Consider the following 17,841-nt stretch of genomic DNA (forward strand, 5'->3'; position numbering starts at 1 on the left):
ACAATACATAGACATTGTAATGTGAAAACTGCTATTTATTCACACGCGGTTGATCATTTTAGTTCATTTTTGGCTGTTTTCAACCAAAATCTTTATTGAAAATCCTCTTATCTTTCATTGGCTGACAACATCACAACATCATTATTTGCTGCAAAGGATGAGTTTTTAAAACATTAATTCTTCGCATCATATCATGCAAGTAAAACAGAGTTGTGTCGTCAACAAATGTCACAGGTGTACCAGATATCTGGCGGGGACTCTTGGTGGCATACCTCCACGTGGACTGGAATGCTCTGATGGATAACTTGTTGTATTGTGGCAACAGGAATGGTATGTCATCATGATAACAGCATGTTTTAAGAGTCAACATTGAAAAGTTTTAGCCAAACAATGTTTGTCCAGTTGACCTCATATCATTCTTCATTATCTCGGTATTCCAGAAATTCCAAACTCTCGGTTTTTAGGAGGGCAAAACCAGATCCTTCTACCCAAAAAATTAGGCTGGTGTATACTGACTCATGAAGAGAATGTGCCTGCAAAAATACACCTACACACACTCATACACACTGTCTAGTTATTTTAATGACCTAATCACTGGTGTACCAGACGTGGAAGGGTCGAATCACAGTCCTAATATGGCAGCGTGTGCTCACTCCATCCTCCAAATATTTTATTCAACCTGTGTGGCAAACAAGAGCTAAAAGTCATGGAGCACACCCAGCTAGTGCTGTGTTTAAATGTCTCAGACCAAACACAAGGGGTCACTGAACTGGACTGTAAGTAAAAACTAATGTCTGTTAGACAGTTCAACACTGTCCTCTGCTGGTTATTTGGGATAAGACTAGCTCACCCACAGCTGACTTCTCTCCACTCTTTAGACTATATAATGTGAGCACTCACTCACCCTAACCCCCTAGTTCAGGCACCCTTGCCCATTTTACAACTCAGCCTTCATTTTATTCTCAACTACACATCTGCAAAGTTTCTTGACTGTATCATGCACAGTTCACAATCCACAAACAAATACACATATAAACACCTGGCAAAATACTCAAAAACTGCTTCTATGGTAGGCCCCCGCTACAAAAGTTGTCTCCACATTTTGCCATGATGGCTCACACACAGAGTATTGCATTAACAACATGATCAATGATATTCACATCACCTGCCAGTGGCTTTAATGTTGTGGCTGATGTATGTTATGTTGACAGTAAATGTGACCTGTGGGTCTCATCTCATTTCATTATTTCAGCTTTCAGTAAAATATGTCTGGTAGATATTTGTTGTTTGTTTTTGTCTGTAAATACACACTTTTTGCCTTTATTTTCCCCAGTTGTGTCCACTCTTTTATTAAATATTCATGTCGTACTTTTCTTTAGGATGCATTTTGCACTTCTCTGCCTGTCTTTAATGGAGTAGTGAACCACTCTGGCCACTAGAGGGCAGTGCCTCCACACAGACTACAGGCTGCACCAGGTTGAAGAATGAGCATCATCAGCGGCAGAAACACTGATTGTTTTGTCTTTGTGACTAAACAATACAAGATAACAAAGGTATTTTTTAGTGTTAATACCATCTATTAAGTCATAATACTAGGAGGGATTAGTGCTGTCTGGATATAAATCACTAAATCTGTTTTATGTGTTTGTTTACTGACAACAGCACCTTGTTGTGAAGGCCATTTATTTTTCCCATTTTCATTTTTTCATTTGACATGTTATTAACTGTAGCTGAGTGCTGTCACAAGCAGCGCTGTGGCCACGGGTCAGCTGTAGTCCAGACGACCACACGAGTTGACAGGTGATGGGAGGCGACAGACAGCAGCATGGCGTGACAGCAGATCTGCACTAAGCTTCTCTTGTGTCTGAGCTATACTGGTTTATGAAAGGGTGATTGGATATAAGGATCAGTCAGTAGCTTTTGACCTTCACATTATGTATATTTTCACGGATCAGTTAAGTTTTTTTTGGATGTGGAAGTGGAAAAAAAGACTTGAACTATAAGCTTTATCAAAATGGAAAATTTTAAGTCTATTCTTAAATGTAGACAGGGTGTCTGCCTGGAGAGGTGCTTGACAGCTGGATGCATCGTGCAGCATTCTGCTGTGTTTTCATGTTTTGGTGTTTAAATCTTAAGTGTGTGTATTTTTATGTTTTTATGGTGGCTGTGTGTATCTTTATCTTGTTCTGTAAAGCAACAGTGTTCTGAAAATTGCTTTACAAACAAACTTTATCATTATTATAAGTTGGATATATTACAGAATGTAGGCTAATATCAGGTCATATGCAATGTTCTAATATTTAGAATGCAAATTTATGTGAAAAAATTTTGATAATCATCACAAATCACAAGTGTAAAGTCTTGCACTGATTTTTTTATTTTCTTTTTGTGCAATGTAGTGTGTGCAAGGCTCATTTATTTTATTTTACTATCGTATTGAGCTAGTAGAAGGCTAATTCATATGCAAAAATTGTTCATAATCATCACAAATTACAAATATAAACACAAAAATAAATGTGCCCTAGCTCTATTCATGCTTGCACTGTTTGTTTTCCTTTCTTTTTGGTGCAATGTAATGTATGAAGGGCTCTTTACTTTTGTTTAAAGCTCCTGTGTGTAGGATTAAGCAACATCTAACGATGTAGTTGCAGATTGTAGGGCCCTCTCTATGACCAGTGTTTGGTTAGTTCTTTCTGGGCTATTGTAGAAACCTGGTGGTGCAACATGGTGGACCCCGCTCCCTCTGTAGTTATAAAAGGCTCATTCAAAGTTAACAAAAACACAACGGTTTAGTGATTATACCCGAAAAAGAAAACATAATTATTAATATTTTTTTGCATTTCAGCCCGAAAGTCCATCTAAATCCAACACACTGGACCTTTAACTTTAGAATTGAGCAAGTAGAAGGATAATTCATGTGCAAAAATTGGTGATAATCATCACAAATTACAAATATAAACACACACAAAAAAAAGTAGCTCTATTCATGCTTGCACTGATTGTTTTTATTTCTTTTTCTTTTTTTATGTACGCAAGGCTCTTTTATTTTTATTTATAGGTCCTGTGTGCAGGACTTCGGGGACAGCTGTGTCTAACCCATTTTACTGTCACTTTCTATCACATGCTTGACAGTAACCTTCATATTTGTGTTTCAGTGCATGTCCTGTTTGTGTGCACATTTTGCACAGAAAAGAAAGGGGGGAATCAGTGCAAGCATGAATAGAGGGCACATTTATTTTTGTGTTTATATTTGTCATTTGTGAATTTGTGATGATTACTAAAAAATGTTGCAAATAAATTAGCCTTCTACTTTCGCAATTATATAGTTAAATAAAATAAAAGAGCCTTGCGTCAATTACATTGCACCAAAAAGAAAGAAAAAAAAAAAGTGCAAGCGTGTTGGGCACATTTATTTTTGCACTTATATTTGTAATTAATGATTGTCATTTTTAGTGGCCGCAGTATTGGGAGGAAGGGTTGAGGAATCTTCAGTTGGTCACAATCTGCAACCACATCACTAGATGTCCCCAAGTCCTGCACACAGGACCTATAAATAAAAATAAAAATAAAAGAGACTTGTGTACATTACATTGCACCAGAAAGAAAGAAAAACAATCAGTGCAAGCATGAATAGAGCTAGGGCCCATTTATTTTTGCTTTTATATATGTAATCTGTGATTTTCATTTTTAGTGGCCGCCACATCCAGTGATGTGGTTGCAGATTGTGACCAACTGAATATTCCTCACCTCTTCCTCCCAATGCAGTGGCCACTAAAAATCACAATCACAAGGCTCTTTTATTGTATTTAACTATATTATTGGGCACGTAGAAGGCTAATTTATGTGTATAATTGTTTTATAATCATCACAAATTACAAATATAAACACAAAAACAAATGTGCCCTCAATTCGTGCTTGCACTGATCCCCTCCCCCTTCTTTTTCGTGCAAAACGTGCACACACACAGGAGATGCACAGAAATAAAAATATGAAGGTTACTGTCAAGCATGTGATAGAAAGCGACAGTAAAATGGGTTAGACAGAGCTAGGGAGCATACAATAAATTACATAAAATTGACACTAGGAGGCGTTACAAAATCTTCTTACACAACCAGTTATGAAGGGGTTTTCCGGGCAAGTTTCCTGACAGCTTTGAAAAAGCTCAAACTCTCCGATGAATACATCAACAGCGACTTATATCATGTGTTAGTTGTATGTTTGTACCACAGAGTCAGGGAGCGCTGGGCTCAGACAGGAGCGCTGTGACCTGGCCTTCTCCTCCAGATAACTTCTCTGCGTCTCTTCCGTAGTTATGAAACTTTCGAACGCTGGGTTTTGTAACCGAGTCGCTCTGGCCAATCACAGCGCGGCTTCTCTGTTCACGTGACGCCGTTTTTTACGTAACACACGGGCGGCTGTGAGAAAGTCGCTCCACTGTACCGTGCTGGACCGCTACAAAGGCAGCTATCGAAATGTATAGACACGCCAACAGAAGAAAACCTTCTCCGCCATAAGATTTTATTTTTGTCACCATGTCGCTCCAGCAGCAAGTGGAGGACGCGGCGGAGGAGAGGAGCGGCTTCTTCATCGGCGTTGACTCTGACAACGCCTCCGAAGACGAGGACCACCATCAACTCATACTACAGAAAGCTAACGCGCTAGCGTCGGAAAACTGCCTCAAAGAAGCCATTGACTGGTTTTCAGCGGCTATGCGGTACGGCCCTGTGCGACCAGAGCATTTAAGCACTTTCGTGGACTGTATCCTCCGCAACTTCAAGACGAAAACGACAGGGCCAGACGCGCCGTCGGACGCGGAGGACCACACCGGGGATGATGTGTTCGACTGTCCCAGCTGCCGTAGCTTTATAGGTGAACCTGTGACCCTAGCCTGTGGACACTCGTATTGTAAAAGGTGTTTACAACGACGGCTGCTGTCCAAATGTAAGCTGTGCAAGGAAGCCGTGACGGGTGAGGAGAAAGTGAATGTAATTCTGTGCGGACTCTTAGAGAAGTGGTTCCCCGAGGAGCTGAAAACGGCCAAAACACTAAACGAGGTGGACGAGCTGTGCAGAGGAAGACGCTTTAAAGAAGCGGTGTCGCTAGCCACCTGCGTTATCCAACGTGGTAAGTGTTGTTGAAATAACCTTACATCCATGTTCAAAGAGGGAGGGAGGTGTGACATGCAAGTGCGCACGCTCAGTGGGGATGATGGGAATATTGCGTGTTATTGAAACAACACTTAATTAATCCCGTGTTTTAGTGACATGAACGTGAAAGTGTGATAGTGTTTGTTTGTTGTCAGTGGATCCTGAGGGGATAAGTAGAGTGAGCTCTACTGACCAACATTTTGAACAAGCATCACTCCCATGTGTCACGCTTGCTGAAGATCACCTCCTATTGGCTGTCGTGTGACCTGATGTGTCCTGCTTACGAAAGTCCACAAGCTGCGCATGCGCGCTCGGTGAACGTTGCATAAGGCAGGTCATGACACCCTGGGACAGGTTTTGTAACTTGTACAAAATAAAATAAAAAAAGGCGGGGGAGGGCATTTGTATTTTGTGATTGTGATGGCTGTTACGAGTTTCATAAATATGTTAAAACGGGAATGAATGCGCGTGTAAGTGGGTCAGTTTAGGAGGCTGGTGGTCCAGATAGACACTCAGCAAGGCAGTGAGTTGGCTTTTGTGATAGACTATTAACGTTATGCAATGTGAGGAACTGGGCTGCTTCTGTGGCAGATGATTCAATGTTAGAGTCAACAAGCCACTGACTGAGGAGGTTTTGTGGCTGCGTGTGCAAATCCTTGCATAAGTGCAGTGAACGAGATATGCTACTTTCACCAGTGGCAACAAAGGTCTGATGTGCCCTTGAGCAAAGCACTACACGTCCAGTTGTTGGGAACATCCTGCATGTTCACTGAGCCCATCTTGTGATCCAGTGGGATCTCATGGTACCAGTACCTAGATACAAACATAAACCATATGATGCATTGTGTGCATAGTGCAGCCTTTCAGGACAGATAGTCTTGTTTTAATCATGCAGGAGAGAACAATTGTCACTTTTTCCAGTTATTTCATGCTCTTGTAATCAGAGATGCACAAAATATATATTGGAACAATGCATTATCACACCAATATTAGGAAAATGTATATTACTGTCTATTTGTATCAGTGAAATTCTAACTGATAAATTAAGCCAATAATATGAAAATATACTGCTATCATTTACAAGCGCAGCACTTACAATCTATGATACAGTAGTTAGCAACCATAAACACAGAGACGAGACGTTCTATACTGTTTTAGATGATGTAAACACGATTTTGATACTAAGTCCATATATCACAAGGGGTCAGAATAAATTATATTAGAGCTATAGAATAGTAAATCATCCATCTTTGTTCACTACGCTAAGCCTTTCTTACCTTCAGGTGTGAATAAACTACACGTAATTAACCTTTTTTTAAACATCAAAATGTGGAATCAAAAGTTATCTGTGTCGGCTGCAAAAAAAATCAGTTTAGTGCAACTCTGAATGTGGTACTTAAACATACACTTAACTTATTGTTGTCATAAGCTGGTTATTGGGAGTCCCTATATGCAGCGGTTAAGATTAATTTGTCTCCCTCACCCGGACAAATGTTCTGCTGCTCTGACAGTAAGGCCGATAAAATCAGTCTGGAATTTTTACCTGGTTTATGGGAGCTTATGGAAACAGCCATGGTATTTGGGTCAAATGATATAACACACATATGTAACCTTGCTGTATCCCTGTTGACCCCTGTTACTCAAACACTGCCTGCGAGATATCCAGTGACAGACTTAAGCTAGACAACTGTGCCGTCGGACGCTGAGCGATCCTGACGCTAATGGAACGCCTAACCACAGTTAACCACACCAAGAGCTAGACTGAAATTTCTTGTCTCCTCATGTTATGTTATGATGAATTTTCCTTTTTTTCGCTTACTACATACTCATTGGCTCAAGGGCAGATTGACTGACGAAAGGCATTAAGAACATAAGAACGTAACGTAAAAACATAACCTCTCTTTCAGTGCTGCACTAATAATCAGTATAAGTTATTACAACGTGGATAAGGGCAATATGCAAATTTCAAGAAGCAGCAATTTTCAGTAAAAGTAAAATGTGTGACAAAACAGCATTAAGATGAAGTACTGCAGTGCGGCACTGATTTCTTGTCTACAAATCTTGTTCTCCACTAATCTTGAATCCCATTGCAATCATAATATTTGTCAAAATAATCAAAATATGACTTTTTTATTCATATCGTGCAGCCCATACCTCTTTCCAAAATGAGGTTGCACAATCTGCTGTGTTCCTGCATTGTGAAACTCAGTTGCCCTCACAAAATCAGTGAATCGAAGCCAACCGGTAACTAATTGGTTACAGGGCATGCAACATAATTGCAATGTCTACACTGCGTTCTAGCTGGAGGGCCATGCATGTTTGTCATAATCGTCTCTCTCCCCTTGTTTCCTGTCTGCCTCGTTATTACAGTCTGTCCACTAAAGGTGTAAATGCCAAACTAACCTAAAAAGGAAATTAAAGCCTAAATGAGGATTAAAAGGTGTTTCACCCTCTAACGTTGATTAGTCATTGGGTCAAGGATGCAGACGGATGTCACTGCTGCACAGACCACCTGCTCTTGACAGCACTGGCCCTCAGCGCTTCAGACAACCGTAGAGACAGAACGTTCAGATGTTTAGACAAACTACCCGTGGTCCTGTTCACATTAGTATCTGCCATAAATCAGATAAATGAACTCATGTGTCTCAGTGAGAGGTTATAAATTACATGTATTGATGGCATGCCATGTGCTGAAAAACTGTAATTCAGTGAAGAAAGTGAAACTTATTGAACTTTTTATTGAATGCAGGTAAACTTAATCCACTAAGAATCCATTAGTCGGTAACGTTTGCAGGATAGACTGCATCACAGATTGAGACTTGCTCACAACAAATCGACATAGTTGAGTAACGAGATGAATACCTGATTTTAACACGATCCATATCGGCATGAATAAAATTGCCAGATCTAATCCTTCTTATTATTATTATCATCCAAAATAATTCAGCCATTTCTGAATATGTTCAGAGATGTCTTCTTAATATTCTTTGCTATTGTTTTTAAGTACATGCCAGTGTTTGTAGCTCTTGTGTTGCCTTTAAAGCAACATACAATAATATCCACTGACCTCTTGCTGCTAAGTCAGGGTTATGAAACTTGTTTTTCTTTGGCATTGTTTGCAGAGGATTCAGTGACGCAGTTAATACATAATTTGTGCATGTCATGCGTTTATGTAATGTATTAACAGAGTTAATGTGCTTTTGAGGTAAACACTAGCTGTCTATGCCTGTGGGAATGGGTGTAAGTTTACCCATTAGATTGTAGACAATTAGATGTAGTCAGTGTGGTGTTACTTGCTATTTTCCATGAAATTACAATAACCCTTAATTCCATTATATCTGTTGAAACTAAGAAACACCCTTTTTAGGGAATAACAGATTTTCTCCCCCTCTCCATTTCCCCATGTTTCCTGCAGATCCAGAGATGACAACACAGGCAAGGCTGTCTCGAGCGGAGGCCTACATGGCTCTCAAACAGTACCGTCTGGCTTTGGAGGACACAGAATTTTGTCCTGGTTCCAGATGTTCTGCTGAAGTAGGTCACTCATTGATACTGCAGTAATTTGTCATCCCGTGTTACAGAAATTTTCAGCGTGTGTTCACTATTAGCATGGCTTTCTGATGGAAGGATAAGAATAAGGATGGTTGGATGGTGGTACTGCCAGTACATTTACTGACCAGCCTTAACCTTTGGCATGTGTTCAGACTAATATATTGGTCAGCCAGCCGTTACTTAGAAACGGTTTATTTTAAGACTGCTGTTCCTAAAACCACAGACGGGAAACACCTTGTTTGTCGTTGTCATTGGATTACAGTCACAAGTTAATTGTAGGCCAGTTCACAGGCAGCAGATACATAATCATGTTTAATCATTAATTTGCTTTGATGTAGAATAAAATTGTTGTTAAAGTTATTTTGGATGCATGTCGTGGTAGATGGATTTACTGAGTCACCATCAAAGAATACTTTTCTTTGTGGAGATCCTGTGGGTTTGTTTGTTTACAGGCATATTTTTAATGACCTTCTCCTCTTTTTATTGTATGAAAGGCCTTGTCTTGGGTTAAATAAGGTACCAAAGAGTATCATGACCAAAGAATGTTTTCTAGACCACAACTGAAAAATGCAGTGATTAAGGTCAGAGCCATTAATGACTGTTACATCAGTAACAGGAGACCACATGTCTGGTCTGAAGCCTGGGATATTATTTATTTTCTGGTGCAAAGAATATCATGTGCAAGCACTTGTGTAACTGCCAATACATTGATTCATGGAATAGAAGGGAAAAATAATGTATTTAGGAAAAGCTGCATCTCTTGCATGTGTTACACACATAAACACAGGGTCCTTAACATTTCCCTCATACTGTCCTTCCTTTTAGGCTGTGTTTAGGAAAGCTATGGTGCTACATGAGATGGGCCAAGTGGACGAGTCTCTCCAAGTCTTCCTGCAGTGCCTGGCCCTGGATGAAGACTTCCCCTGTGCTAAAAGACAAGTGGAAAAGGTGAAAACATTTAAGAGAAGGGAGTTACGACTAGTATGCTTGGGTGGGATGGGGAAAAGGAGTAAATATTAGCTTCTGTTATCATCTGCTTCATCCGGCTGCTGGGTTAAGGTCAGCCATTATGAACGTATGCTGGAGGAGCTAGCCAACTTGCACTGTTGCTTCATCTCTTTGACTGGATAGTCGTAAATGTTAGGGTCTTTATTGCACAAAGCCATTTGTTCTGCTTTTATAGCTGGCATCTGCTTTTATACTACAGTGACTTAATAGAATCTTCCTTGTTTCCTGGCACGGATCTAAATATTCCACTTAAGCTTTGGTCTAAGTAAACATTTAACTGGAGACGAGGAAGAGGTGCAGTTCTTTAACCGGGTATTGCATTGTCTATAATAGGATTTACATTGTGCATTGTCCTCTGGCACAATCCAGACACATGTTCAACAAACAGTGGTCATATTATTATGCTAATCAGTGTTTATGCAAGTCAGTCTATGTAAATTGGGGGAAAAAATTTAGTTTTTGCAGATTGTGTGACAGAAATTGGAAGTAAATTTGTCAGAGAAAACACACAAACATTTGTCACACACAGCGCTGCATCCATATATTGTGGTTACATATGAGAAATTAAACTGGAACAAAATGAAGTTCATACTTTCTCAGCCATGAAGATAGTCCCTTCTCTCTGTTAGGATATTGCCATGCAACTGCTGTTGGAAAGTTGAAATTGGATCAGATCTTGTGACTCTATAATGACATTAGTACCACTTTGTAGATGGAACACAGTTTTGTTGTTACATAAGTGACACACAGTTAAGTCATGCAGTTCTCCATATGTTCTCTGAAAAACATCTGAGTTTTTTGTCATCCTGAGCTGCTCAAGTTTTGTGTACTCCTCTCTGAATCATCATTGTATAAGGAAGCATACATAATCACATTAGTCATCTCCAGTCTTCACTTGGTATGAAGTGTGTGAAATGGATTGGACCTGTTGCGAGATACTCGTTATATTGATGGTGTCTGAATTCGCTGTCTTTCTTATCCTGAAAGAAACACGAGTCAGGCATGACATCAATGTACAACACTGTGGGAGCCAGACAGCATTCGTCAATAGATTGTCGAATAAAGTTTGTTGAAGCTGTAATCACCCTTAGAATCTCAAAGGCCTTCCCCAGTATCCATGAAAAGAAAACGGCAGATTAATGCAATTATCAGTTGTCTTTGGTGACCTCAACTAACTAAGTGCTTTTCACAGATCCTGTGTGATCTGCTCTCCCCAGCTGATGAGAACGTCAAGGTCGGCCTGAGGGAAACGGCACAGAACACATCGCCTCACTTACGCAGTAAAACCCTGGTGGCCGATGCCCAAGCTCAACCACAGAGCCCGGTCCAAAGACAACACCAGGCACGCGCATCCTCGGCACACCACTATTTGGACAATCAGGAGGTACTAGCACACTAAGTGATGATGCTATGTAATTTGTGAATGGATTGATTAAATGCTCTTGTGGCCACATGTTCATAATCATCATCTTCTTACTCTTTTCTTCTGTCATTATTCAGAGACGATGGGAAAGCCTGGAGCGACCTTGTCTGAGCCGAGCACACTCGCTACGAATGCACGGCTCCAGCTGTGGTGAAGAGGGGCTGAAGAGAGTTTGTTCTGCTCCTCAGTTGGGAGACCAGGATAAGGGGAGTCTGCTGAAGAGGAAGCTGTCGGTGTCAGACACAGAGCCATGTGTTGTGTACAGTGGAAGTAGCAAGCATAAAAAACAAGGTCAGCTGCTGATCCCACCATTGCTTTGCCCTCTGTTCTTCCCAATGTATTATATTTAAAAAGAACTCAAACCAACAGTAGTAATGGTACACTGAAATACAGACTCTTTGTGTGGGGAAATGTACTTCTGTGTTCTGCTGTGTATACCCTACACTAATATTAAATTAGATTATAGTTAGTCAGCACATCCTATGTCTCAGCAATGTATATAATGACCCACATAACAACTGCTTTATGTCAGAGATGTTAAGAGAATTATTTGTGAAATGATTTCTTTCTCTGGTTGATTTAAGGTCTGGCACAAAGCTCCAAACATCAGGCTGCCAAAGCTAAAACCTGTAGAAGTGTTCCCGGGGACCTGCTGGACCCCAATGACCTGGAGTGCTCTCTCTGCATGAGGTAACAGACTCAGACTTACCTGAAGGTTTACCTGCCAGCTCACATTGTTCTCTTGTAAATCAGTGAACTCTGAGAATAAATGTTGCATCTGTGTGATCATTTCAGGTTGTTCTATGAGCCTGTGACCACACCGTGTGGCCACACCTTCTGTAAAAGCTGTCTGGAACGCTGCTTGGACCATACGCCCCAGTGTCCCCTCTGTAAAGAGAGCCTGAAAGAGGTGAGAACCAGTCTTGGCATGTATTGAATCTGGATGTTCTTTCTGGGCTAGCATTGAGCTAATAAAATGTGTGTTCCTTGTTTTCTGTTTTAATCATGAACTCATATCCTGCTCTTTCCAGTATCTTGCACGAAGGAAATACATGGTGACGACTGTCTTGGACACTCTGATCAAACAGTATTTAAGTCAGGAGTACGCAGAGAGGACTAAAACTCATGTGGAGGAGACCCGAGAGCTTTCTGAGTGAGTATTTCTGTCTCTGGCCTGGTTGACTCCGATGTTGATCATCAGGAGTTTCTGTGTGCAGAAGGTTCAGAGAGGCTTACAGGGACTAAAATGTTTCTCTCCTTCTGTGCAGCCTGACGAAGAATGTGCCTATCTTTGTGTGTACCATGGCTTACCCCACCGTGCCTTGCCCCCTGCATGTCTTCGAGCCACGTTACCGCCTCATGATTCGCCGCTGCATGGACACGGGAACGCGGCAGTTTGGGATGTGCATTAATGATCCCCAGAAAGGGTAAGCATTCAGGCACAAACACATGGAAATTTGCTCGAATTAGACTTTTCCGCTCATCTAGAAAAGAGGTTCCTAGTCATGAGTTGTAAAATCAAGCAGGAAATGAACTGTTAATAATTATTTCGTGGATCTTCTGATCTCAGGGGGATCACTAGAGAACTGCCAAAACGGTCTAAAAAATATTGTGTCTTTCTCTGCAGGTTTGTAGATTATGGCTGCATGCTAATCATCAGGAGTGTCCATTTCCTCCCCGATGGACGATCAGTCGTGGATACCATCGGAGGAAAACGCTTCCGGGTCCTGTCTCGAGGAATGAAGGATGGTTACAGTACAGCTGACATTGAAAACTTGGAGGATACCAGGGTAAGAACCACAATGACTAACATTTGAATGATATTCTCTACAGTATGCTGTGCTTTTATAGTCATACTCCACCTAAAATCTGTAATTAGATAAGAAGCAACCTTTCCAGCCGACAGAAGTTGGGGGGTGTCATTAAAAGGAGATTTAACACTGAGTCGTCACTTTTTGCCAATTCCTTTTTAGAGGAATGAATCTATGTAGTTTAAGTAATCCAAAATACACTGAAAGCTTAATAAATTGTTTTCTTTAAGGTGGAGGATAGTGATGAGCTCGAGAGACTACAAGAGCTGCATGATGCAGTGTACGAACAGGCCCGCGACTGGTTCCAGAACCTCAAGGTCCGCTTCCACAACCAGATCCTGCAGCATTTTGGAGAAATGCCAGAACGAGAAGATGACATCCAGGTAGATATATACATCTTTCGCTATTGTAAACATTTTCAAAGAAAATTCCACATCAAATATCAGACAGAGCTGTATGCTGCACTAGCATGAGTGTAGATGCCTGAGTCAGAGCCAGAGGATTAGAGCAAATATTTGCTTTGAGATTGCATTTTTTAACAATAGAAATACATTTTTGTTTCCCTTCTGTGGTTCCCTCGTATTTGTGGTGTTATTACACACAAAAATATACATTTGGCTGATATATTCGAGGGTCAAAATGAATGATTGGCATTGGCCTTATTTGTAGATCAATCTGTGAAAATTCTCGGCAGCATATCGCAGCTGAGCAGACGGTGGAGCAGAGACTGTTGAGAACAACAAGTCATTTGTTTATCTGCCAGCCTCCAGTACATGTGGTCGTCGCCACGTTTTAAATAACCAGATATGCAGATAAACAAAGATACCAGTCATTTTATCACAACCCTGATTCCTAAACAGTTGGGATGCTGTGAAAAATGTAAATAGAAAACAGACTGTGATCATTTGCAAACAAACATAATAACCTTTTTTAATTATTATTATTATTATTATTATTGTTGTTGTTGTTATTAAAATAATAATTATTATTATTCTATATCAGATGAGCTCTACAAAAACAGTCATTTTCGACCAAATAATGCAGGGTTTGAAAGCTGTTATTACTTTGTCTGGCACTGCAACCTGTGAGTCTAAAACTGGATCATCTCATGACACACTTGCCTTTTGGGGAAACCCGCATTACCATGGATTCACCTGCCTCTGAGGTCTTAATACCGGAACTCAGTTGTTGTGTGTGCGCTCAGCTCACAGCTCCAGCTCGCAGCCTCCAGCGCTGAAAAGGATTACAGCCCCGCTCTTAGGACAACCACGGGGCGGAGTCTATTGACAATATAGGCTAAGAGCTTTATGGGTGCTTCACATCTAATCCCACTGGCCCTGTTGCGTCATGAAGAGAATCCCAAACTCTACCACGTGCTCACACACTGAAACAACAAACTACTGGCCGTGATCTTTGGTAGCAGGGTTTTGTGACCTCTGACACAGTAATTCTTTGATTAACATAATCTAAAATGTAGACTGTAGTACAGACGTATTAAACAGGCTCTGTGTTTCAGAGAAACGGGGATTTTTTTTTTCTTTTACCGTAATAGGTGATTTATGAACAATAACATATAAACACACTTATTTAAAGGTTTCAACTCTGAAGCAGCTGCAGTGCTGCGACAACTGCAGAAATGTTAGTTAAATCTATATTTATTACAGTTTTTTGTTAACAGATTAGTTTGGGTGAAAGGACTTCAGAACAGCGCTTACAAAAAGAGGGCAGATAGAACAGCCAGGTTCCTGTCTGTTAAACAAACAAGAATGTAGCAGCACAAAACTCTGCGAGACATTTACACAGGAGCTACGTTGGTATTGAATGCTGTACCTGGTATTGTTTCACTCAATACACCGAAAGTGCAGAGTCTGATACCGAGACGTTGTTGTGTTATACTATAAATAGACACAATTCAGATTTAATTTCAAATGTTGGCACAGTTTGTTGTTGTGGAAATATATAAAATGTTTCTATAATTAAAATTACAAAATGTCTGACTCAAAAGTTAAGAATTGTTGTGAGGTGACAGTGCACACAATTTGGTCACATTATCCTGTTCAGAAACCTGCAAGACACCAAGCTGACCCTCGGATGAACTTAATTTGACTCCTATAATATTATTATTGACAAGGTTTTAGTTGTGAAATCAAAGGTTTTAAACTCTCCCTCCTCTTTTCCAGGCAACTCCTAATGGTCCAGCTTGCTGCTGGTGGCTCCTGGCCGTCCTCCCCATCGACCCACGCTACCAGCTGTCTGTCCTCTCCATGACCACCCTCAAAGAACGCCTGGTGAAGATCCAGCAAATCCTCACATATCTGCAGAGCATCCCCAACAACTAGAGCTTCCTCACCACCACAGACATCCTTTGGACTCAAGCAACCTTGAATCGACATCTCGCCAACTTTCGTTTAGATTGCCATCAGATTCCTCAAACAAAGACCCGTTACAGTTCTTAGTTTTAAGCCTTCGTGAGATCAGAGCAAAACTGAAACACCCTTGAACTGTGGATCACTGAAACCGGAGATGTGGCTAAACCACCTCAGGGATACGGACATTATTTGTTTGTGACTGTCAAAAAAAATAAAAAGACAAATGTGACAGCAACTATTCTCATCTGCTCTCTGTTCATTTTCATAGGAGCATTTGTGAAAGACTTTGTGGAAATGAGAAAAGAGCAGCTACAGAGAGTAGTAAATCTAACAATCACTTTTGAGTGTACCTTCTTTAAGGGTATTGCTTATGGAGCCGAGGTGAAGAAAGTATTTGAGTTTGTGTTGCATCATCTCTGGTGAGACCAGTGAAAAGGAGTTTTTGTCTCCAAGCTGTAGGGTTGATGCTGGCATGGGGGACGTTGGAGGTGTTTCTGTGGAACAAAATCCTAAATGCTGAAAGTCCAAAACGTGAAAGCAAGATGTAGTTTAGGGGTGGTGTATGTGTATTAAACACTGAAAGTATTAATCTATCTCTTCCGGGCATCACATTTTGTTATTACTTACTTTTCCTACATGCTTACCACGCACAACTTCCATTGCTGCCTCTTAGTAGTGGCAAAGGACCCTCCCGTTAAACGATTGAGACGATGTGTGTTTCTTCCCTTCATTTTCCTCCTGAGTTACTTCCAAGTTGTCAAGGGAGTTAGGCCATTTTGGCTCTTAGCATTAGGTCAGATGAACGCGCATGGCCCTGAAATCTCATCTCGACTTTATGCTTCTCTTCCACTTACATTTAACTTCTATCTTCCAAAAGAAAATGTCTTTGTCATGGGGATCCTGCTCCTCTAAACCAAAAGATTCAGCTTCCCATTGAATTAACTTAAAACTGAATTAATTTATAAGTTATATTTGTACATTCTGACCATGTGTTTGTTATGAGAAATTCTAAAGGGGTCTTGCAATATTGTGACATAAAAACAAGACAAGAACATCATGTAAACAGCCAGTGGGTTAGCATTATTCTTCATTCAAAGCTGCTCTGTCTGCGCGGAGGAGAGAGGACGGTACCTGCAGTGCTTCGGTCGGGACTGCATTTGCCTTACACCATATCGCATCGTGATTTGAACACAATGCATTGGCTTGGTTACCATTCCTTTTTGCCATTGTATGTTTTATTGTTTTTTTTTGTATTTTTTTTCAGTGTATAATTTGTGTAAAGAGTTCAGAAGAATTCAAGTCAAGGCTGTTATATGTAAATCATCTGTAAAAAGGCTTTTTGGATAGATCTTGCTTTTTGCTCAGATGTTATAAGTTATCGATTTGAATAATAAATCAACTTCTTTTTTCAACTTCGGCCTAAGTGTCCACTGTTTGATCTGTTTAACAGAAGATGTCGAGCAATCTCTAGCAGCAGAGTGAAGCTTTCACCTCATTTTAAAGCCCTCTCAAAAAATGAATAAAGTATTCCTGATAACATGAATATTCATGACTTAATAAGTAGCTTGGAAGTGTGACAAAAAAAAATCTCTAGGTGTTATGGTTGTGGATTTATCAGGTTTGACAAACAAACCACAAACAGATTGCTAAATTCTGATTGGTGCTGGAGAAAACCACACCGCTTTCACCTGGTATGAGAAAGAGATCTGTATCTTGACACATTATCGTCTGCGAGTAATCTGAAGCAGCCCCAGACTCCCTTAAAAAATCCCAGAGTTTTGTGGGTTGTTGAGTCAGAGGAAACTTTCTAACCTCTGAAACAAATCTGTGACAAATTCTATTATATAATTCCTGAAATGAATAAATAAATGGGGCAATAAATATATAACTTAACTTAAATATGAATATATGAATGAGTCAATACAGTTAAATAAAAATGAATATGATATATATAATGTTTTTATTTCAAAGAAGAACATTTTTCAACAGGAGAACTTTAATTTATTTCAGGGGACATTTTTATGTGATAATGACGTATTTAATCTTCAGGATTTATTTCACAGGCGTATTTATTTTTTCTGAAAGAATATTTATTTAGTTATGTATATATTTCTTTAATAACAACTAATATTGCATCCATATACACCTACAGTACCTAAGATCTGAACACAATGTGAGTGACACCACATCCAGATGTGGTCAGGCAGATCCGATCATCACATTCATTAACAATGCATTGACAACTTGCACTGAGATGCATTTTTCCTTACCCGATATAGACGGCATTTTAATACCAGGTGTAACTTATGTAAAAAGAAAAAAAATCAGAATCAGATATCAGAATTACTTTATTGATCCCAAGGGGAAATTGCTTTGCGTTACAGCTGCTCCCATTCAAAAGTCTTAGAAAATATGCAGAAAAATAAAAACTATATAGAAGCAAGAATAATAAAAATAGAATAAAAATATAAGAAATGTACATTCTTCTAAAAATGATGTCAAAATTGATTTTCTGATTACTTAGAAAGCCC

The 17,841-nt window shown here is 40.0% G+C and overlaps 1 protein-coding gene across 1 annotated transcript; it reads left to right on the forward strand.

Moving 5' to 3' along the window:
* Nucleotides 1-4,387: 4,387 nt before the first annotated feature.
* lonrf1 (LON peptidase N-terminal domain and ring finger 1) lies at nucleotides 4,388-16,722 on the forward strand. Its single transcript, XM_084339806.1, has 12 exons — nucleotides 4,388-5,124; nucleotides 8,563-8,681; nucleotides 9,525-9,647; nucleotides 10,900-11,091; nucleotides 11,208-11,421; nucleotides 11,715-11,820; nucleotides 11,926-12,040; nucleotides 12,162-12,283; nucleotides 12,399-12,557; nucleotides 12,758-12,920; nucleotides 13,172-13,324; nucleotides 15,122-16,722. Exons 1-12 carry the CDS (start codon nucleotides 4,533-4,535, stop codon nucleotides 15,278-15,280), a joined length of 2,217 nt encoding a protein of 738 aa, XP_084195932.1. The 5' UTR covers nucleotides 4,388-4,532; the 3' UTR covers nucleotides 15,281-16,722.
* The last annotated feature ends 1,119 nt before the right edge of the window (nucleotides 16,723-17,841 follow it).

This window comes from Pagrus pagrus (genome assembly GCF_965226575.1).
Source record: "Pagrus pagrus genome assembly, chromosome: 2".
NCBI lineage: Eukaryota > Metazoa > Chordata > Actinopteri > Spariformes > Sparidae > Pagrus > Pagrus pagrus.

Excerpts from the sequence above, each read along its gene's own strand:
- lonrf1 (XM_084339806.1), top strand. The coding sequence starts at position 4,533 with ATGTCGCTCCAGCAGCAAGTGGAGGACGCGGCGGAGGAGAGGAGCGGC. Across the intron at positions 11,821-11,925 it reads GAGTGCTCTCTCTGCATGAG|GTTGTTCTATGAGCCTGTGA; the intron begins GTAACAGACTCA and ends TGATCATTTCAG. Across the intron at positions 12,921-13,171 it reads AAAACTTGGAGGATACCAGG|GTGGAGGATAGTGATGAGCT; the intron begins GTAAGAACCACA and ends GTTTTCTTTAAG.